General features: G+C 41.5%; 1 protein-coding gene across 2 annotated transcripts in view; it reads left to right on the top strand.

Moving 5' to 3' along the window:
• The window catches only part of CPQ (carboxypeptidase Q), a 479,409-nt gene that overhangs the window by 210,131 nt on the left and 246,545 nt on the right, over positions 1-22,733 (top strand). For both annotated transcript variants that reach the window (XR_003793513.1, XM_029222597.1), the window contains exon 5: positions 2,634-2,841. Coding sequence is in view for 1 of the 2 variants with exons in the window: in XM_029222597.1 (XP_029078430.1) it covers positions 2,634-2,841 (208 nt within the window). In the remaining variant the exon portion in view is untranslated. The remainder of the gene's footprint in view (positions 1-2,633; positions 2,842-22,733) is intronic.

Below are 22,733 nucleotides of genomic sequence, written 5' to 3'. Positions count from 1 at the left end.
ATTATAATACACTGCATTGATTGATTTTTTGATGTTAAATCAACCTTGCATTACTGGAGTAAATACCACTTGGTGATGGTGTAAAATTCTTTTCATATGTTGCAGTATCAATTTGTATTTTGTTGATTTTGTTTTTTGCATTTATATTCATAAGAGATATTGGTCTATAGTTTTTTTTCTTGTAGGGTCTATGTCTAGTTTTGTTCTTATTAACAGTGGCCTTGTAGAATGAGTTGGAAAGTGCTCCCTCCTCTTGTATTTTTTCAAAGACTTTGTGAGGAATTGGTATTAATCTTTAAATGTTCTTGGTTTGATTTTTTATGACTTCCTTTGTAGTTTACCATTTGCTATTGTTAAATGCAAGTGGGGCTTGTAAGTGGGGCCAGGAAGGTGATGTTTATGGTGATCACCTCCTGTAGGACAATTGACAGTAAAAACACAGGACTCTAAATAGAACTGTTGAGTGTTCACTCTGCCTGCTTCTACTGAACAATGCTGAATTCTCAACCACTGGAGAACACGCTTAATTGTAGAAACAAGTTAGAAGCTTTTTATATCTTGAATTCAGAACCACAGTTGGAAAATGCCATTTTCCTCAGTGGAGCCAGTGGTGTTTGCCCAATTCACTGTCCCCAAATTAAGAAGTCTTACCTGTAACGTATTAGTACCAATTTCTTTAGAAACATTTTTTAAAAGAGCCTATTAAGAGGTGTTACACTGACCTCCTTTTGAGTCAGAGAGCCTGAGAACAAGGAGAGTTTGTTGAATCCTAGACATCACGTAAGGTAATATGAATAATAAATATTTAGATTGTCTTTCTACGTGTTTCAAAATACTTTTGGTCATTAACCACTCTACCAACTCAGTGGGGAAAATTAACACTGAAGAAATAATAATAACAACTAATGTTTGCTAAGTAATTCCTATATGCCAAGCACTTTAAAATCCTTTACATATACTATCTCTTATATTCCTCATAGCAATCTTATGAGGTCAATACTAATATTATTCTCTACTTTTCAGATGTGGAAACTCAGAAACAGAGAGGTAATCTAAGTTGCTTGGTGTCAGGCAGGTGGAGAATGGTAAAGCCAGGATGTGACCTAAACTGGAAGATAGAGTGGATTAGGCATATTCCAGAACAGGGATTCAGATTCAGGGTTTCTGCTTTATAAGTTTTGAATTTATAAGTCATTTGCCTCTCTCTAATGAAGAATATAATTTTCAGTCAGCAGTTAAGAAATGTCCATAAAGGATGTATTTAGATGGTCTAAGTCTAAGGACTTGAGATTACACAGTCGCTCTCTGCAGGGTTAATGTAATAGATAAGTTAGTATAATAAATATTTAACATTTATTAAGGGCTTACTATGTTCCAGGGTAAGTGAGTTATTTGTATAAGTTAACTAAATTTGCAAAATAACTATGAAATAGTTATTATAATTATCATCGCCAATCATAGCTGAAGCCACTGAAGCAAAGACGTGTAACTTGCCCAAGGCCAATTAGCAATAAGTAGCACAGCCCAGATTTGAACCCAGACAGTCTTGCTCCAGAACCTGTATTCTTAATCACTTTGTCATGCAGTTTCTCTAAGTCAGTAAATAGTCACCTGATACACGGTCACAGCAATAACAGTCACACCGAGAAATCAGTGATAAGACTGGATCATCGTGTTTATGCACGTGCAGATTGGAGTCACTTGTACAGGAGAGAAATGTGTTATGGCTCAAAGGAGGAAAAAGGCTTTTCTCTGAATATGAGACAACCTGAAACGAGTATGGAAGTACAAAAAGAAAACTTAATTTGGAAAGGGAGGCTGTTAGCTTGTGCTTCCACAGAAGACAGGAACAGACTGATGGGATATGGTGAGCGCTCAGAAGCTGTGGTCCTGAGCGAGTTGTGGTGGTGTGGTTTGGAGTTTTACCTCAGAGGTAAAAGGGGACAGTTTGAAAGAACAGTTCTAGAAAGTGAATTTGATAAACTCAGCATGGGGAGAGGTTGAATCAATATCAACTCCAATTTAGATTAATATCAACTTCAGTTACAAGTGTTTCCAGTGATGTGAGAAGCATCTGGAAATTAGCAGAAAAAACTTGACCATTTGGGGTGATATTTCCCCCTTCACGCCAAAATCATAATAGTTTTCTTTTTCTTGTGGCAGTGAAATCACAGACCAGGGTTTATCTGGCACTTTTCTTCCTGGGAATCCAAACATTTCCCCAGATGTTGTTCTATGGTTTTCGTACACAGTGTTCTACCCCTATGCAGGGCCACATATGCAGACCTCTGTGTTTGGGTGGGAAGAGAGTAGCTCTCGAGCCAGTCAGTGACCAGAGTGCTGGTTGTACCAGTTTTCTTCCAGACGTGTGGGCCTTCTAGTCTGCAGCCTAGACGTCATGTAATGAAGTAATAAACTTCATGTAATGTTTTCAATGAAATTTTTATTAAATTGAAGTTTCTAAGTTATTTTTATCAAAAAGAAAAATTACATTCACATCAAAAGCAAGTAAACCAATATTGCCCACCCTTTCCCTTCCTCACATGAAAACAGAGATCAGTGAAAGTCTTTTAAAAAATACTTTTTTGGTCCATTTCCACTTTCAAGGTAACCTGGTGGCTTCTTTTCTCAAGCCCTCACACAGGTATTCAGGAATACCAGGATGGTGTGCCAAAGATCCCAACAGCTTGTATTACGGTGGAAGATGCAGAGATGATGTCAAGAATGGCTTCTCGTGGGAGCAGAATTGTCATTCAGCTGAAGATGGGGGCAAAGAACTACCCAGATGCTGATTCCTTCAACACCGTAGCAGAGATCATCGGTAGCAAGTATCCGGAGCAGGTGAGTGAAGGCAAGGGATGGGCTGTCTGGGAATAAGGTGCTGTGGTCAAGTTTTAGTTTTTAAGAGACAGTTTAGGAAAGAGAGAATGAGTCTGCAGAGAGGGTCTTCATAGACTCCTTAACGGCAGACATTTTTTTGTTTTTCCTTCAAGAGTTTACTACTTTGACCGAAGAAGGGCAGGACTAACTGAAGGGCATAATATGATCCACTGTGTAGAAATTCAACTCCGAATAGTTGAGGGCAGTATTTGTCCATATGTGTTGTATTTCTTCCATTTGGAGCCACTTGGCATTTGAGATCATACCAGTAGTTGACAGCGTGCTTATTGTGTGACTTACCTTCCTCCATCCTTTCAAAGCTCTGTGAACTAAGTCTATTTTCTTCATTTTGCGAGTGAGGAAATTAACCTAAAGGAAACTCACTTGCCTAAGGTCCATACAGCTAGTAAATGGCTGAGAAAGGACTCAAACCCAGGACCTTGTGAATATTAATCCAAGCTATAGACCACAGTTTCTGTGAAACCTTTAGAGGGTTTTTGGGGTTTTTTTTTTGGAAACTTCAAATAGTCTTAGATGCGTATTCAAACTGTATACTAGCCGGAGCTTAAATGACTTCAGCAAGTTACTTATTCTCTAAGTCTTAGAGAATTTATCTACAAAGGCAGGGATGGTGTATGTAAGGAACAGGATTACTATGAGGACTAGACTAGATAATGTATCTCGGATAGCCTCCTGCTATAGTGTTTGTCACATCACATGCACTCATTGAATGTCATGTCAGTTTACTTCCTATGACATCAAGTGTACAAAAGATGGTTTTCATCAGGTTTCTGGTACAAACCTTCTTTATTAGTAGTTATTGAAATTCTGAAAATAGCACTTAAAAATATAGCTGTTTGGGCAGTTCAGACTTGTATTTTGTTTAAGAACGTCAGTGGGATGAAGGAACAGGCACATAGTAATGGAGAAACAGTCCTTCTGCGCGTGTCCTGACTCAGGGCCTCTCTCACACTTAAAGGGTTGCGCTGCGGTAAAGATGCGTTTTACGTTTTGGGACCCTTTTCTCCCTTCCTAAATGACCTGCTCCCTGGACCTGGGCATGCGTCAACCCTGGGGTTACGGCCACAGGAATAACGGAAAAGCAAGATCTCAGTAGGACCATGGAGAGTCAGACAGTGTAGAGAAACTGTAGTTTTTTTTTTTGTTTTTTTTTTTCTGCGGTACACGGGCCTCTCACTGTTGTGGCCTCTCCTGCTGCGGAGCACAGGCTCCGGACGCGCAGGCTCAGCGGCCATGGCTCACGGGCCCAGCCGCTCCGCGGCATGTGGGATCTTCCCGGACCGGGATGTCCCAGGCATCGGCAGACGGACTCTCAACCACTGCGCCACCAGGGAAGCCCGAAACTGTAGTTTTAAATGTTGAGAAAACAAATAAGCCCAGCCCCTTGTCTCTTTAGGAAACCGAGAACAACAGAAGAGCCAAGAGTCCACGTTTCAGGTACTGAGTAATCCCTAGTCCAGGGTGGGAGGAGGTTAGGATTATATATTATCAGTTGTCTGGATGAACAGGATGATTCTGGCCTAAGGGTGGGTGGCAAGGTGAGAGTGAGTTATTGGAACCTTAATCTGAAATGGCCAGTGGCTGTCGGGCTCTGAGGTCAAAGCATTATAAAACGGAGGCGTTCTCGGGCTGCAGCAGCTGGAGGGTTGAGGCAGTGCTGGCTCAGAGCTTCCCGGGAACCGCCGGCATCTTCCAGCTGAGCGTGCTCGGGCCTCTCCTCCTCAGCCCTGCGTGACTGTTTTTCCAATCAGTTTTATTGAGGTATAATTTACATAAAATAAACTTACCAAATTTAAGTGTACAATTCGATGAGTGTTGAAAACTGTAATCCAGTAGTGTAAGCACATTCATAGCAGAGAGTATTTTCATCACCCCAAATGTTCCCTTGTGCAGTCTACTCCCCTGTGCCCTGGGCACCACTGATCCGCTTTAAGGAACTATAGCTTTTTCTTCTCGAGAGTTTCATATAGGGGGAATCACGTAAGCGGGGTCTTCCGGGCTGGCTTCTTTCACTCAGCATAATGCTTTTGAGGTTCATCCGTGTTGTTGTATCTGCTGTCCACGCCTTTATACTGCTGGGTAATATTTCACAGCATCACCTCAACCCTGCAGCTGCTGCAGCCCAAGACACATTTCACAGTGTGTTTATCCATTCACCGCTGATCATGGACATTTGGGTGGTTTTTAGTTTTTGACTGTTATGAGGAAAGTGTCTGTGAACATTCTTGTATAAGTCTTGTGTAAGTCTCCCTATGGCCGTATGTTTTCATTCCTCCTTGGGTAGGTGCCTAGGGGTGGAACTGTGGGGCTGGCCTGAATCTTAAGGACCCTCATCTCTGTCAAGATGCTTCAGCCTCTGTATTCCATGGGGGCAGCGCCTCCTCCGGGAGAGTGATGGACAATTTCAGAGCTGTCCCAGGAATCAGGATTAAACTTTTACCTCTATCATAACGTTGCACAGCATTCCAAGAGTTAGTTATAAATACCTTGTTGCCTACATGTAAAAGATAGAAGATTAACAAAAGGTCTCCCACAAAGAAGTTGCAGCATCATTTGCCCAGAAGGAATGTGGGTGAGTGCAGTGAAGTGAAGTCCATGTGTCTGTGTTTGGGGGGGAATCTGCCTTACAGCCTGCCTGGAACCACAGGGCATGTCTAGACCAGAAAGGGAAGTGGAAAGCATGTGTTCTCCCCTCCAGGTGCGAGGTGAGTTAATGAACCTTAGTAAGCACCGTCCATCCCTGATAAAGCCTCCCCTGGGAACCCTCCCCTCATCCCACCACTTTATGCCATTGTTATGCTGTCATCTCCCACCAGAACTTGCAGATGCCCTGAGCATTCTATTTACTTTCTTTTCTTTTTTTCCCTATCCAAGAACTTGGCATGCAGTAGCTTCTCAATGCATATTTTAATTCAGTAAAATGAAGAGAAGAATAAAGGAAGAAAACAAGTAGAAGATTTTCTTAATCTCTATTCTCTTTAAATCCAGAAGTTTTCCTGCCCATTTGGAACATTGGTTGTCCATAGGCACATTGGACATCACCCATGAATGCAGCTCTGTATGGCTAAACTCGAGTCCATCAACTCCCTCACACCTAACACCTCGCCTTGGTTTCTTGTCTCTGTTAAAGGAACCATATTTACCTATCAGCACAGTTCAGAAACGTCAAGTTGTTTTTCATTCTCTCCTCTTTGTTACTGTCCTACAGTCAGGAACCATTTCCTGTTCAGTCTACTTTCAGCCTATTAAAAAAAAAAAAAAAAATCTGTCCCTGTCTTGTCTTTACTGTCATTACTGTTCTAATTCAGACCCTTGCTATTTCCCTCCTGACTTTCTTTTCTTCTGTTCTCTTTCTGCTTCTGCATTTTTGCAATGCAGTTCAGTTATCTTTTAAAACACCGATCTCAAAATGGTGTTTCCATGCTGTCAGGTCCCCTCTCCTGTTCCCTATAAGATAAAGGTTATGATCTAGGTAAATGCTGAGGTAAGTGACCAGAGGTGAAGAAGACGGAAGAAAAGAGACCATGCAGGGGGACGTTTGGGGGGGGTTAAATAGGAGGCAGTTATGGTTAAATAAAATAGTACTATTTATAAATGAGCAGAAAATTAGAATGAAGAAAGAGGGAAAAGAAGTGTATGATGGAGATTCAGTACCAGCTAAGACCCATTCTTTCATTGGCTAGTGAAGGAGTTCAGCTCTCCTAAACTCTGACAAGCTTTTCTAAAATCATTCAACTTTATTTTAAATGATAAGTATGCTGAATGACATAAATGTTGGTCTTGATACTTTAGGTTGACTAACTTATCCCTGACACATCCTTGCTACCTTGCTCCTTTTTATACTAAAGAATAGTGCTAAATAATGCTGAGCAAACTAGATGGAGTGGAAATTATTTCTAAAAATGAAGAGGAACCCAGCAATCCCACTACTGGGCATATATCCAGAGAAAACCATAATTCAAAAGGATGCGTGCACCCCGATGTTTATTGCAGCACTATTTACAATAGCCAGGACATGGAAGCACCTAAATGTCCATCGACAGAGGAGTGGATAAAGAAGATGTAGTACATATATACAGTGGAATATTAGCCATAAAAAGCAACGATATAGTGACATTCGCAGAGACGTGGATGGGCCTAGAGACTGTCATACAGAGTGAAGTAAGTCAGAAAGAGAAAAACAAATATCATATAATATCACTTATATGTGGAATCTAGAAAAATGGTAGAGATGAACTTATTTGCAAGGCAGAAATAGAGTCACAGATGTAGAGAACAAACTTACGGCTACCAAGGGGGAAAAGGGGGATGGGATGAATTGAGAGATTGGGACTGACATATATACACTACTATATATAAAATAGATAACTAATGAGAACAGACTGTATAGCACAGGGAACTCTACTCGGTGCTCTGTGGTAACCTAAATGGGAAGGAAATCTAAAAAAGAGTGCATATGTGTATACGTATGACTGATTCGCTCTGCTGTACAGCAAGAAACTAACACAACATTGTAAAGCAACTATACTCCAATAAAAATTAATAAAAGTTTTTTTTTAGATTAAAAAAATAAAAATGAGGATATGTTGAAATCACCATTGTTCTTCCTGGGTGACTTGAAAGTGAGCTAACACTCAGGCAGTGGCTGATACTCTTCGGTGGTGACGCCCAGCACAACCCCTTACATGCACAGCACCTTGATGAAAGGGAAGCAGTTAACACGTAAAGAATCCTTCTGATTTGGCCTGAGATCCATGGACAACATGTGGTGAATTTCAGCTCTGGAAAAGTGAATATGTGATTAACGAAGCATTAACATATTTCAGAACCCTACCGCATAATCCAGACATAAGCCTTGACTGAATTAACCACAGGCTTTTTAAAAAATGCCAATCATACAAATACTTTATTGGGTTTCAATATGTGAAGAGGCAGAATGAGGGTATTATAGACATAAATCCTACCCTCTTCCTAAAACCCCACGAGCTGGCTCCTCCAGGCACGGAATTCTCTCTCCACCTCTTCTGAAACTGCTCGTCCGTGATTTGGGCATGTTGTGCAGGACTCAGCAGACCTTGAACACTTAGAGGGGGTGCATTTCACTGGGGGAAAGCAGGCCTCCGGAAGCCCTGACATTAGGCTTTGCAACTCCTTTCTCTCAGGCAGCTTTTTCCCTGGGAAATCATTGTATCTGTGAGGCCCATCCATGGTTGAGAATGAGTCTGAGAGGGTGGAAACGAGAGTTCCTTGACTTCTGAGCTGATCCTCCCTGGCACTAAAATTGCCATGTTATTCTACTACCATTCATTAAAGAGCTAATTTGCACTGGAAAATTTATAGGAAACTTGTTGCCATCCATGAATAGGTTTTATTTTTTATTAAATCAATAGAGGGTATCCTACCTCTTAGAATAGTCTTAGACAGGCAGAGACAGACAGGTAAGGATCTTAGCAATTTAGTACCAATTCCCTGACTTTCAGATGAGGAAACTGAATCTGAGTGAGCTGACCCAGGAGACACAACAAATGCCTGATAGGACACATCTGGAATGTGACTCCAGATTTCCTGACTCCCATTTCTTTCGACCTCAAAGATACTCCATTATGCCTGGGCATACTTTAGCTGGATGGATAGCATTTAAATCTGGGGGATTTTGTTGATTCAGGACTCAAGCCATGCTAACCCTACTAAGTCATTACTTGTGTCTTTCTCTTGTGCTTTTTCCTCTGATATTGCTTTCCTAGGCACGAAGAACTCTCAAACATACTGTCCCTTGTTGTCTCACAGCTTCATTAGAGCACCCATGAGGGTTGTTACCTGGGAAACCCACCGGTGCTTGGTCCATTCCTCCTATTCATCCTCTCTCCATCAAGTCTGATTTGGGTCTCATTCCTCCTTAGCTCCTTGTCCTTTGGGAAGAGGGTCTGATGGATGCAGCACTTCTTCGGTGTTAGTGACACTTCATGATGCCCTCTTCCCCTGTGCCCCTGTGCATACACCTTCACCCTCACCAATCAGGTAACCAGGTGTTTTCTGTTTTAGCAAAGGACCACAAACAAAGCCAAAACAGATCTACTACTAATCACATCATTTAAAAAACACTTTTTATTTGGAAATAATTTTAGGCTCCCAAGAAGTTGCAAAAATAGCGCAGATGGGCTTCCCTGGTGGCGCAGTGGTTGAGAGTCCGCCTGCCGATGCAGGGGACACGGGTTCGTGCCCCGGTCCGGGAAGATCCCACGTGCCGCGGAGCGGCTGGGCCCGTGAGCCATGGCCGCTGAGCCTGCGCGTCCGGAGCCTGTGCTCCGCAACGGGAGAGGCCACAACAGTGAGAGGCCCGCGTACCGCAAAAAAAAAAAAAAAAAGTGCAGAAAGCTTCCCCAGTGATGACATCTTACAGAACTATGGCACATTAACCCAGTGAGGAAACTCTCACAAGGCACTCCCAAGAGTGAGCTGCTTTCTTGGCAAGCAGGGGCTGCCTGCGGGCATCCTCTGTGCAGCCCCCAGTGTGGCTGGGGCCCCATCCTGACGTTACCCTAGATAGCCTTTCCCAGGCTTAGCTTATGACGCTTCCAGGGTCTCTCACTCAAACAGACAAGCGAACTCAGAAGGAGGGCTGTGCTCAAATTGACCTGACAAGAGGGGAAATTACCTGGGACCAGGGGTACAGGGCACCTGTGGGAGAGAGTCTCACTGAGAACAGAGTCTCTCATGCTGGCTTTAGGGCTGGCCCATTACTACTGCTCCTCAGTGATTTCCTAGGCCTTATTCTGAGGTCTTGCCTAGTAAATGCAATATTTAAAAAATGTTAATATATTCAAGAATTCTTCTGAGGGAATTGTGGGGAAAAGAAGAGTGGTTTGTATTTTTTTTTTTTTTTTTTTGGTTGATAATATCCAAACCCATTTTCCTAAAGCCTTGATGAGGGGGAATTGTTGTTGTTTTTTTTAATCTAAGCCTTTTTCCAACAGCAGTTATTTTCAGGGATTCAAAGAACAATTTCAGTTTCATATGCCAGTATTATTTCAAATATAATGCAGCGCTGTGCAGGCTAGTGGGAAACATTGAAATGAAAGCTCTAGCCTGTTCACCGGAGAGTTTGCTTTTTCTTTTGTTTAGTGTGGGGCAGGGTTTCTCCACATCATCAGTATTGATATTTGGGGCCAGATAATTCTTTGTTGTGGGAGGTTATCGTGTACACTGTAGAATATTTAGCAGTATCCCCCGCCTCTCCCTTATTCCCCACAGCCGTGACCATCAAAGATGTCTCCAGGCATTGCCAAACGTCCCCTGAGGGACAGAGGTCACTGCACATTGAGAATCACTGTTGTGGAGTGATGGAAAGGACCCACTGGGTGGCTGTTGACAGGCCTTGGTTCCGGTTTTATTTCTGCCACAAATAAGCTGAGCGACCTTGGGCCACTTAATCCTTCAACTATAGAATGGGGGACTTTGTCTGGAAAAGCTCAAAGGTCATTTCCATCCTGAAAATTCCATTATTAAAAAAAAATACTTGGAGATTATCATGAGACTGACGGTGCACACTGTATACTCTTAGATGGGAGCCCTTTCACTCTTTCACAGTGTAGGGGTGTTGGTAGGTGTTCTTTTCTTTCTTTCCTTTTTTTTTTTTAAAAAAAATTCTCTGTTCAAATACAGTTAGGAACTCTTCTATTGAAAACAGTTAAACAAACGCCATTTTTTGAGGCACTTCTTAGCCTTTAATGTGCTAATGTGCACTGGAAATCTTTTAAGAGGTCGTTTTGCAATATTCCCCAAACTTTCTGAGAAACAGGAGAAAAGAGGCATAAGATCCACTGGATAGTTTATATTTTGGTGTTTTTTATATTCCTTTTTTCCCCCCAACTGTTCATTCATTCATTCAACACACATTTATGGAGTATGGGGTGTGTGTCAAGCACTAGGGTTATAGCAATAGCACTGGGTGGGCAGCACAGCACTGTGGTTAGAAACATAGCCTGTAGAATTCAAATCCTGCTTCTTATCTTATGTTGATAGGTTATTTTGCCTCTCTGACCCTCAATAAATATTAGCCTTCTTTGGAGAGGGGAGAGCTTATGCAAAAGTAAGGAATTGAGAAATAGGAGGGTCGCATCAGGAGGTACTGACCACAGAAGCCTGGCATGCCACTTGAAGGGCCGGGCTTTATCCTTTGTCCTTTGACAGCAGGGAATCACTGAAAGGTTGGGTTAGCAGTGGATTTTTCGTTTTGGTTCACGCTACCCACTGTATATATTCACAGGGCAAAATTGAAATTCAGCCAGGAGATTAGCTGGACTTGAGCTGAGACAGCTGAAATAGTGTTGGAAAAGATGAGAAGGATTCAGGAAATATTTCAGAAATAAAATTGGCAAGAGTTGTTAAAGTTTGGATAGAAGGAGAAAAAGAAGAAAAAGTGCAGTTTGAGTGATTTGGAGAATTTATTCATTAAGTCTACAGGAATTTACTGAGCTCCTACCATATGCTGGTATATTAATTTGCCCTCAGAGCACTTGGGGTTTCATGGTAGAGACAGGCAGTTAAACAAGGAACTGCAGTAACAGGTGGTAAGTGCCATAATATGGTAGCAAAGTGGTATGATGGGGATAACCATCCCGGTCAGGGAGGCCAAGGAAGGCTTTCTGGAGAGATCCAACTTATTCCCACAGCACGAGTAGTTATCCATGAAGGGTTAACCTGCTAAAAGTTACAGGGATGGAGTTGGGATGGGGAATATTCCAAGCAGAAGGAGGAATGCATATGAAAGCCCAAAGAGTAATGTTATTCTTCTTTTAAGGAATGTGATGTGACCTCCTATAATTTCCCAATCCATTTGATAATGAACTCTGTATTCATGGAAGTGAGCTGTAAAATAACCTAAAGAAAAAGTCATGGCCTAGTTCGTGTATGTGTTCTTAAAAATACATTATTGAAAAGCTCAGCAATCCCTTTGGAAACTGCCTTAACACTGATGCTGTCAAGAGCCCTGTTGAAGGAATAAACAAAACCTGATTGACCTGGTGGACAAACTCATTCTATACATAATTGAATAGTTAGAGGCTGTGCAGCAAATGCGGCTTTCCTTTCATCTGAACGTGTAGTCTCATGATTTGTAAAACCTTCTTAATGGGTACAGCAGGTTATTCTGCCTGGGTGGGAGCCTTTTTACTCACTTAAGCAGCTGTTTAAACTTTCATAAGCAAAGTAATTATTAAATCTTTCATGAACATATTGGAACATTGGTTCACCTCTTAACCTTGAGTTGGAAAGTTTTGGGGGCTGGCGTTAGAGTTTTAAACTGGCAAATTTCATTTTCTTTTTCTTTCTCATTATAAACGTTTTATGGTTTAGAACCAGCCAACCTAAATCATGGTAGGAAAAATACATGTGGCAAGCATGAGACATTTCACTGTTTATTTTTCAAATTTCTGAAATGTGCTCATAGCTGTGCATGCCTCTGGGCTCATAAAGACAGCAAATGGAAAAAGCTCAAGCCAGACAGGCTGTTTTAGATAGCCACCCAGGTAGGCAAGGCAAGCCTTAAAGAGTACTCTTTCCTGGACTCAGTGTCGTCTTAGTGTACAAAATGGGACTTGCAGGCAGGAGGCTGCCATGGTTCGTGGGTTTGAACACCTTTCCCGTCAGATAATCAGTGCCCTTATCCCCATGTTACAGATGAAGAAACAGGCTTAAAGAGTTCCCAGAATTCACAAAGCTTCTGAGTGGCAGAGTTTAACTCAAGACTGTCCCTTCTCAGAGTGTGTACTCTTGCTTAACAATTCATTATCCTGTACGTCTTAGTAACTTTCTATTCTAGTTTGTGAAATACTGCTACTTTAAAAGTTTCCTCTGTTTTACCCTAAATGAAAAGAAAACCAGGACAACTGTCAGCTTCATAGTGAACAACAACAAATGCTTACTGATTAGCTACTATGTGCAAAACTCTGTTATAAGCTTGGAGATATTCTGAGGCAGAGAGGAGAAGAGAGGCGATAGGGGCCCTTGCATGGTGGCTGATAAGTAAACTAGGCGGTAAATTCTGGAAGCCGGACTCTGCTAACACAGGGCTTGCAGTACTGACTGCATCCTGGCTGGTTCAGTACTAATGTGGTCATACAGTACCTTGCAGTTTGCAGTGGACTCGCACCTGTATTATTCTACCTCATCCTAACAACAGGGCTGACGATTACGATTCCCACCTTCAAGACAAGGGAGCTGAGATTCAGAGTAAATGACTAAAGTCAGACACACATCTAATAAGTGGAAGATAAAATTCAAAGTTTGAATACTCTATAACTTCCTATAGTCACTGCCCAGATCTCTAGTTTATTTAGGGTAAAATAAATGCTTTAAGGATGTCCTAAAAAACAACCTAAAAATGAAAGTGTTCAAATAAATAATTATAATGCCATAAGAGCAATCTTGGTGGTTTTAAAATATGCCTGCAAATTCTTTAATCTCCCTCTAAAAGATCGAGCTAGCCTCTCTTCCCCTATGTGTAGGCTGTACTTAGTGACTTACTTCTAATGAATAGAATGTGGCAGAAATAATGGTGTGTGATGTTTGAGATTAGAACATAAAAGCAGTGTGGCTTTCTTATTGTTCTTTCTCTTGGATCACTCACTCTGGGAAAAGCCAGCCGCCATGTTGTAAGGATACTCAAGCAGCCCTGGGGGAGAGGTCCACTTGGTGAAGAACTGAGGCTTTCTGCTATCAACCAGCCCAAATTAGCCAGCACGTAGATCCAACAGCTCTAGTCAAGCCATCAGATGACTGCAACCCTGGCCAACGTCTTGATCACAATGTTATGAGGCTCTGAGCCAGAACCACCGAGCTAAGCCACTCCCAAATTCTTGACCCAAAAAAATGTGTGATATAATAAATATGTATTGCTTTAAGCCACTAGGTTTTGGGGTTAGCTAATATAGCAATCAAGGAGTATAAGGTACACAGAGAGGAATAACTGAGTCTGAGCTGTCAGGAAAGCTGGCTACTGAAAGATGAGAGAGATGAGTAGGAATTTAATAGGTGGACCAAGAATTTATTGGGAGGTGTTCTAGGCAAAGAGAAAATGTGTGCAGAAAAGTATAAAAGTGTGACACTGCAAGGCACATTTTAGAAACTGCAAGTAAAGGACAAAACAAATCTCACAACTCAAAAATCATAGCATTTGGGGTATGAGAATCTCTTTAAGAACTTACTATTTACATGATAATGTAGTAACTAATGTTCCTAAGAGTGAGTTGAGTCTACAAGAAAGTTCCATATGTACTATTTTAGAAGATAGGAAAGCAATTAAAACACTGAAGTATTTACGTCAAAAATTAAAACAAAAAAGTACTGTATAAATCCTTAGTGAAAGGCGGAGTTCAGGCTATCCAAAATAGGTACCTCCCTATGTTGTAACTTCACTAGAGTGTCTGGGTCTGTGTTTTGAAAACTTTAAGCTTAAATGTAGGGCCAAGAAATAGCTAATGAAGAACACCTGGATTTTCCCGGGGCTTTTGCTCCTCCAGTTCTGCTACAACAATCAGGTAGAAATTAAAGTTTTATAACCAGTTATGTGTTTTGCTAGGCATCATGCTAACCAACTGAAATTTTATAAAAGGGAATAGCTCAAATCAACTTGTTATTCTATGCTATATTCATTCACTGACTATTTATTGAGTGCTATCCATGTGTTACCCACTGTGACAGTCTCATAAACCAAACCTTTATATTTGTGTTGCAGAAATCTCTTTGAATCCCAGTTCCAGCTCCACTGTTTTCTAGAGTTAATAGCAGCCCTTGGTAGAAGGACTCCATTTATTGTTTAAGTTGGACTTTAATATAAAATTAATACCTACTTATTTACTGTATGCTAACACATATATATGGAATCTAAAAAAAAAAATAAAAACTGGTCCTGAAGAACCTAGGGGCAGGACAGGAATGAAGATGCAGACATAGAGAATGGACTTGAGGACCCGGGGAGGGGGAAGGGTAAGCTGGGACGAAGTGAGAGAGTGGCATGGACATATATACACTACCAAATGTAAAACAGATAGCTAGTGGGAAGCAGCCGCATAGCACAGGGAGATCAGCTCGGTGCTTTGTGACCACCTAGAGGGGGGGGATAGGGAGGGGGGGAGGGGGGGAGACGCAAGAGGGAAGAGATATGGGGACATATGTATATGTATAGCTGATTCACTTTGTTATAAAGCAGAAACTAACACACCACTGTAAAGCAATTATACTCCAATAAAGATGTTTAAAAAAATTAATACCTACTTATTTGAAAAACAAGAGAAAAATTTGACTCAGAAACACACTAGCTCAGAAAATTGCTGTCAGCATCTTGCTGCATGTCCTTCCCTGTATTTTCTTCTATGAATATTTTATACAGTTATATTTTATAGATGGTGTCAGATCAAACTTTTGTTTAACATCAGGCAAAATATCCCTTGAAATAGAAATTTTAGTATCTTTTAAGTTATTTAAGTTAGTCTAACAAATGGGTATTTTATAATTTACTTAACCTGTTATTAGATGTCTGGTTATACATGAATCTTTCAGTAAAAATGACGTTATAGCGAAATAAGTATGCAGCTAAGGAATTTTGAAGTTGTCTTTTGAACTGTTTATGGGCTTTGCTACCATGGGGTAATTTTAAATAATAATCAATGGGAAGCTTAGGAAAGGATTAACGTGGCTTCTCTCTCTGCCAGAAGAGCTGCCTTTGGAAAGTTCTAAGATGACTGTGTGGCCGTGTGTGGGAAGTGCCATCATAGTTATATGATTGGAGGAAGAATGTTATTATTCTATGCACATTCTTGACTCTTAATTTAGGGTTAAACTAACTTAATTTAATGTCATGTGAATTTTTAGCAGCAATTATGGCCAGTTAATACATGTTCTTCCTTAGTCATGCCTCATCTCTTTGCAAAATTACAATATTTCATTCCAGATTTATTCTGACCAGGTTAGTAAGTAGCACTTTCTCCTATTTTTCCTCGGTGTTTATATCAGAAGACTTTTGAGTTTATACTATAAACCACCACTTGTGTATTTTCATAATAAGCCTCTAAGAAGTGGGCAAGGATATGAGAGCACAAGACACAGTGCAAAATAGGGTACTGGATCCAGTCTTTTTTCTTTTTTTTTTTTTTAATCCTTCAGGGGATATTGTGTGGACAATAGAGATGCCATCTTAATATTCTGGTCTTTCTCCTCTCCATCTGTCCGGTATACCGCCACCCAACCAATATCCCTCAAGTGTGCCTTTATGCTTATTCCTTAAGTATGTCTCTGTCTACCATCTATTTTAAAAAGCCAATGGCTCCCTACTTCCTGTAAGATAATAGACAGTATTCCTTAAATCTGTCACTTAAAGCCTTGCATCTACAAGCTATTATACTGGTCATACCTTTTCCCACAGGTAATCTGTGTTCTGGAAGCCCAGAAGATTCTCTATCCCATGTGTTTTTTATCACTTCCCTGTCTCTTTGCCTTCCCCATACTGATCCCCTTTTCTGCATCCACCCGTTGAAATCTTATCTACTCTTTCTAATTCACTATTTAATTGAATGATTCAGTAACATTAATTTATTTAATAAATATTTACTGAGCACCAGTTGCATGACAAAGGACACCTCCCCAGAAAAGTCTTTCCAGTTAGGATAGTTAATCTCAGCCCTATGCAATGTTTCTCTCTTCAGAACTTCCGTTGGTCTTTTTTTTTTTTTTCCATTGGTCTTTTTTATGCTTCTCTTTTGTCACAAATCTATACCTCGTTGATGTGTATACAGTAAGCACTCAAAAATTCTTTTTGAATTAAAGAAAAAATGAATGGATAGATGAATGAAAGAAAAGTTTTGCCTTCTCTACTAGGAGAAACTAATGACTAAACTAAAATGGTTAAACTGGGATAGAAATTTAAAATTGATATGGGTTTCGAGTCTATGAAACACCCCGATATGGTTTCCGTATTGGATCATCCCAACAGAAAAGGGAATGTATGGAATCCCCATCTTATGATTTCCAGATCAGTGCTTTTTTTTTCCATCATGCTACCACATTCTACATTATTTAGATATAGTTGTCAAAGGCAGTCTTACACTTTGTCATTGCTTTTCATTATAAGACATAGTGTTTTAAGAACATCACTAAATAGGAAGATTCTACTTTCAGAGGGCCAGTCACCTATTTTAGCATTGAAAAAGGCAAATATATTAACCTGAGGGGTGAGAAGAACATAGAAGGTTAAGTGACTTGGAAGCACCATTTATTCTGAACAGTGAGTAAGAGCTAGGTACCTTGATTAGTTTCTAATAGAAGTGAGCCATCAAAACAATCATAACCATCAGCTTGTGTTCACCATGTGTCAGGGATTTTCCTGTCCGGTTTCTCATCCCTTTCCAAAGAAATCTATGAATCAGGTACTTTTTCTCCCCTAATCTTCTGAATAGAGACTGGGAATTTTAAAGAGATTAGGCACCTTGTCCATGCCCACTGGATTAGCAAATGTGAGGGGTGGGGAGATTAAACCTTATCTCTATGACTGATGGGTAAGATTCTGGGCTTGATTTTTTTTTTTTTTTGCGGGAAACTACTGAAATCACAGAAAGGGGAAATCTCAAGCAACTGTGCTGTTCCTAGTGGTTGGAGGTTGCCCTTTAATCTGTACACCATACTGAAGCAGAGTAGGTAGAGGAGCTAAGAATAAGTAGGGGGCCTCTAGTTAAGGAATTAGAACTTGAGAAAGATGTGTCCGCCCAGGATTCCTTCTTTGGGGAATGGTCCTTCTCCCAACATTTCTGCTTCCGGTGGACTGCCAGCTCCCACTACTAAGAACTGCAAACCAGAGCAGAGACACACAGGGACAGAGGAGGTTGGGGCTGAGTCATCCATGATGTTGCCCTGCACAGTTCAGGACCTCTGGGCCTCAGGTTTTCCTTCTGCAAAATGGGGTTTGTATGCGTCACTGAGTTTTTTGAGGGTTCAGTGAGATATTGTCCTTGAAAGCTTTAACACAGAGTTGTTATTCAATGAATTATGGTTACCACACTTTGAGATTAGCAGTCCTGGGGACAATTCTTTCTTCCTCTAAAGAAGGAAAGGCAAAAGTAGACTCTTTCTACTGAGGAGACAGCATACACAGAATTATTAACGGTGCTTGAGAAGAACATCCAACCATTCGCATGACGAGTTAGCAAAAGATGCTCAGGGTGATTGTGAACTGTGGGATGATGCACTGCGGCTTTGTTCTAGTACTGCTGTTAAAGCTCACAGTGCTTCACTCTTACAAAATCAATGGTCTCTTGGGGGTGAGGGTTTGGAGGGGGACACGGAGGGAGTAAGAAGGATGGTAGTCTATAAAGGAGTAGCCATCTAGCCATCCAATGGCCAACACCCTCTTTTAATGAATAGAGTTATGGTGAGGCTCCAGCCTATTAACCAGCGTTCAGCTATGGGTGGTGAGAACTTCAAAAGGGAAACGGTGCGTATTGGATTTGATAAGAATATAGGGAATTATAAATGAGATGGCCAGGAGGCATCTGTGTTAAGGAAACCTAGGATCAAGACTTTGTATATTCCAGCCGATGAAAGGTTGTGGGCAATTTTAGGGTGCTGTGATGGAAAAAGAAAGGATCCTGCTGGCTGGTGGAACACTGATGTGAAGTGATGGAGTTTTGATCAAATGTGTATCTTTGATCTTTAGCGTAGGGGCCTGGAGAGAGTATTAGAAGCCATAGGTGCCGCTACATACCTACTTAAAGTGACTTTTTGTTATATTATTTCAGATTTGAGCAGTTGCTAATTTACCAGCCGTTGTACAAAAAGTAGGCCGTTTGGAATTTCCAATGCATCTCCAATAGAAATGCGGCTGAAAATGATTGTTTAATTCATCTTCCAGCGTTAGTTGTACCAGAACAAGGTACAAGGGTAAGAGAAAGTCAGTATGAGAGCACGGGATGATGGAGGAGGAGACTTACCTCTATCATCTAGGGACTTCGGGCCAATTCTTGGCGAAAAAAAAAAAAGAAAGAAAAGAAATGACGTTATCTTTGATAGCCCCTCTTTTTTGTCCTCTTCTTCCAGTTCCTGGTAACCTTTCTCACAAACAGAACCCTCCTGTTGCAAAACAACCCAATGAAATAGGTATTATCCCAATGATATAACTGAGAAAAATGAGGCCCAGAGGGGTTTATGTAACTTGCTTATGTCCGTATAATAAGTAAATGGGAAAAGTCAGTTTCATAATCAAGTATGTGTTTAAAACTCATGAACTCCAACATTTTTGGCTTGGAATATCTGAGTTAATAGACCAACATTAAAAAAATAAAGGATTGTAGAAGGAATACGGGATGGAGTGGGGTGTGGGCAAAGGAGAGGTGAGCTTGGTTTTAGATAGGAAGATTTTGAGCCGCCTTGGGATAGCTATGTCCTGCTGTCTGGTCACAAGAGAAAGCTTGGTTTGTTGCCCAGTGGTGGAGATGGGTATACTTGGAGTGCTGCATTTGCTGCAGAAGAGTGGAGGATACATAGGTGGACACGTCGACAGAGACAGCTAGCTACCCAGGTAGATATGTAGGTAGATGCATAGATGTTTATTGGTGAATTGGGTGTTCGGAAGTTGGGAAGCACCTGCAGTCACTAGTCAGTATTCCTATTGCTTAGCAACCTTATTTCCTCATGTAGCTATGACAGAACTTCCATATTTATATTTTGTGCCTGAGGGCTGATAGTGCTGCCTGTGAATGATACATAAGTGACAATTTTGTGTTATGAGCGTTGCTCTGACTCTTGGAATCAGAGAATCTCAAGGTTGGAAAGGAACTTAATATTCTGTCTTGGATTTGCTCTAGATGCAGACTTTGCTTTACATCTGCATGAAGTCCTTCCTGACACATCCCAGTCCTTTAGATAGCTCTCTCTACATGAAAGATCTCACTTCTGAGGTGAAATCTTCCTACTTGGAAGCAGATATTCACCAGTTGTTCCTAGTTCTATCCGTAGAAGACAAATCCCAATATCTCTTCCACATGAGAGCTCATCACATATTTGGGAACAGCCTCCATGTCTCTCCTGATTTTCTCTTTGCTGGGCTGAGTTTCTTCTCCAGCTCTTCAGCGTTTCCCTGGGGGACCTCTTCCTGCAGGGAAGATGTTGGCCCAGGTTCTGGGAATGCACTCAGCAGATGGCCTCCAGTGTCATCCCCTTCAGGGACTGTTTCACTGGCAGAGAGCCATTCATCCAAGGTCACACCCTGTCCTGGAGTGGTCTGCATCCAGTGACCGATTCATATGAGGGTATGAAAGCCTGGTTGTGTCAGTCCAATATGTGACAATTCTGGCAAGCCATTTTAGTCTTAGGGCTGCCAGTGGGGTCAGGTGAGGCCATTGCTGGGCTGCATTATAACTTCTCCATCTGTTCCTTCATGTGTCCTTCCCCTCCCTTTCTCAGGTGTTCAACCCAAGGGCATGAACAGTCTGCATGCCAAACTCTGGTGCAGTCTGCCTTCTGGGGAACCCAATCTGTAATGTGTGGCTTCAGTTGAACCATTCCAATTTGTTTATGGACCTAGACACTTTGGTAGGGCTTCTGGAGTGTATGGGTACTTAGTGTAATCTTTTATATGATCATAATACTGTTGGCTTTGAAGAATGTTTTAAATTGTTTCGTTACTATGAATCCAATGTGTAAAGCTGCTATAGTAGAGAGAAAAATTTTTCAGTAGAGGTGTCTTAACTTAGGTACCCCCTCAAAAGTAGGGCTGAAGACAGGGATTACATGTGAGTAGTTTATTTTGCGAAATTATCCCAAGGAAAAGAAGTGGAAGACTGGAAATAGTAAAAGAGGGAAAGCCAACCTAAGGGGTCATTATTGAGCTACTCACCACTATGGGCAACTGGGGTACACTCTCCCTGTGACCCTCTGAGAAGCGAGGTAGAGTTGTCTGCCAGAAGATGAAAGAGGAGAGCATTTATCCACCAGCTCCGGATCCCCATTGGTCAAGACTTGCCCCATGAGGTGTTAACTCCCTTTCAGGCCCAGGTTTGTGAATGTCCCAGAATTGCTGAGAGAGTGCCTGTCACCTTCCCAGGAGGCAAGCACTTGAAGGCCCTGGGCAGAAAGCGAGAGATTCCAGGTGCAGCTGAGGTGAGCTTCTGTCAGGTTACACCTGCACACAACTGGTTGCTGCAGTGCTCATGGGTCTAAAAAGTTGGACCGAGAAGATGTGAGACAAGGCCCAAGAGGGGACCCGTAGAGGGTGAAAGCCACAAGCAACTGCCTTGTGGTTGTGTGATTTTCTTTGTGTGTGGGTTTTATGAAGGACAGAGTACATTGGACTGGATTTTTCTCCCAACAAGTTCATAGAACAATTGTCAAGCTTTTCTTCTCTAATCATAAAAGGTAGAGAAACTTTCTCATGAATTGAAAGTAGTGAAGCGGTTGCCTACTCATGGTTAGAATACTGAACTTGGCTAGTTAGACGTATTGACAGTAAAATATCACAAAGAGAAATTACAGAAGCCCCTTTATAAAGGGCCACGTATTCCTCGTGCTTGTCTATCAGTAGTGGACATTTATTGCTAGTTATTTTGACAATGGTTTGTCTAAGAGTTCCTTTAATGTCTTTGATTTAGCAGCTGTGTGTCCACTACATTTTGAATGTCACAGAGTTTTGACCTTGATGGTGTTAAGCCATGTAGCAGTTTATTATTAAATCAGGGTGAGGAGTAAGGGAATTGGGAGGTAGCTTGGAACCCTAATGAAGATCACCTTTCATTGTGTGGACTCAGGCGCTGTTTTAGCATCATATCCTGTATAGGTACTGCTGTCCCTTATGAGTGAATTAGCCACTAGTGACTCGGCTCTGAAATGGTTAGTCACAGCGATCTCCGTCATTTCATAGCTGTAATCCTTCATCGGCGGCTTCCTAATGAGCTCATCTTTGAGATGTCAAGTGGCAGAGCTATGGGCTTTCTTCATGAGATTTGAGAGGTGTAGTCAGACAGCCAATTAGCATTTTTATTTACTTTGGGAGAGCCGTGAGTCCCAAGACCTGCATAAGATTGTCCTGGTAGTACTTGCGCTGTGTGAAAAAAACATGTCAAAAATTTCATACTTGTCCTCCCAGGAATTTGGCCGTAACGGAACTGAGCAGACCAGGACTGAGAACCTGGTGACAGCGGAGAGGCTGATGAGAGCTGTACATCGACAACAGGAGATATCCAAGAAGGGGGAAGGTCAGTTAAGGCAAAGGGAGACAGACCGGGTTAAGTTCATGAAGCTCATCTCAGGACCAGGAAGCTAGCAGGAGACTGAGTGGAAAGAAAGAGATGGGGCCCCAAGCCAGAGGGCCTAGGAAATCAGATATCCGTCTGTGGAACAGATGTCTAGTGACAGCACATGTTTTTTCCGTGTCCCTTATTATGTGTCAGGTGCTGTTCTAATCATTTTGTGTGTGTAAGTAATTTCATTCTCACAGTAAGTCTATGAGGTAGGTGTGCTTATTATGGTATGAGGTAGGCTTGATCATTCACACCTATTTAGCAGATGAGATAACAGAGGCACAAAGGGGTCAGAAAACTTGTGCAATGTCACATAGCTCTTAAGTGGTTAAACCTGGCTCCAAACCCAGGTAGTCTTTTCCCAAAGTTCATGCTCTTCTGAACATTGCTTATGGCTTACATACCTGCTTCGAAGGCAGAAGCTTCTTATATATTATAACTTGATGAAAAGCCAAGACTGAATATGTGGGAGGGGAGGAGATGGGTATGTCAGACACACTTTTTCTATGCCTTTTCAGATCCATCTGGGCCAACTGCATCTTGTACTCACAG

The sequence above is a fragment of the Monodon monoceros genome, unplaced genomic scaffold, assembly GCF_005190385.1.
Source record: "Monodon monoceros isolate NGI ecotype Baffin Bay Population unplaced genomic scaffold, NGI_Narwhal_1 Super_Scaffold_14, whole genome shotgun sequence".
NCBI lineage: Eukaryota > Metazoa > Chordata > Mammalia > Artiodactyla > Monodontidae > Monodon > Monodon monoceros.
The sequence above is the reverse complement of the archived record's forward strand: the minus strand, read 5'-3'. Positions and strand labels throughout refer to the sequence as shown.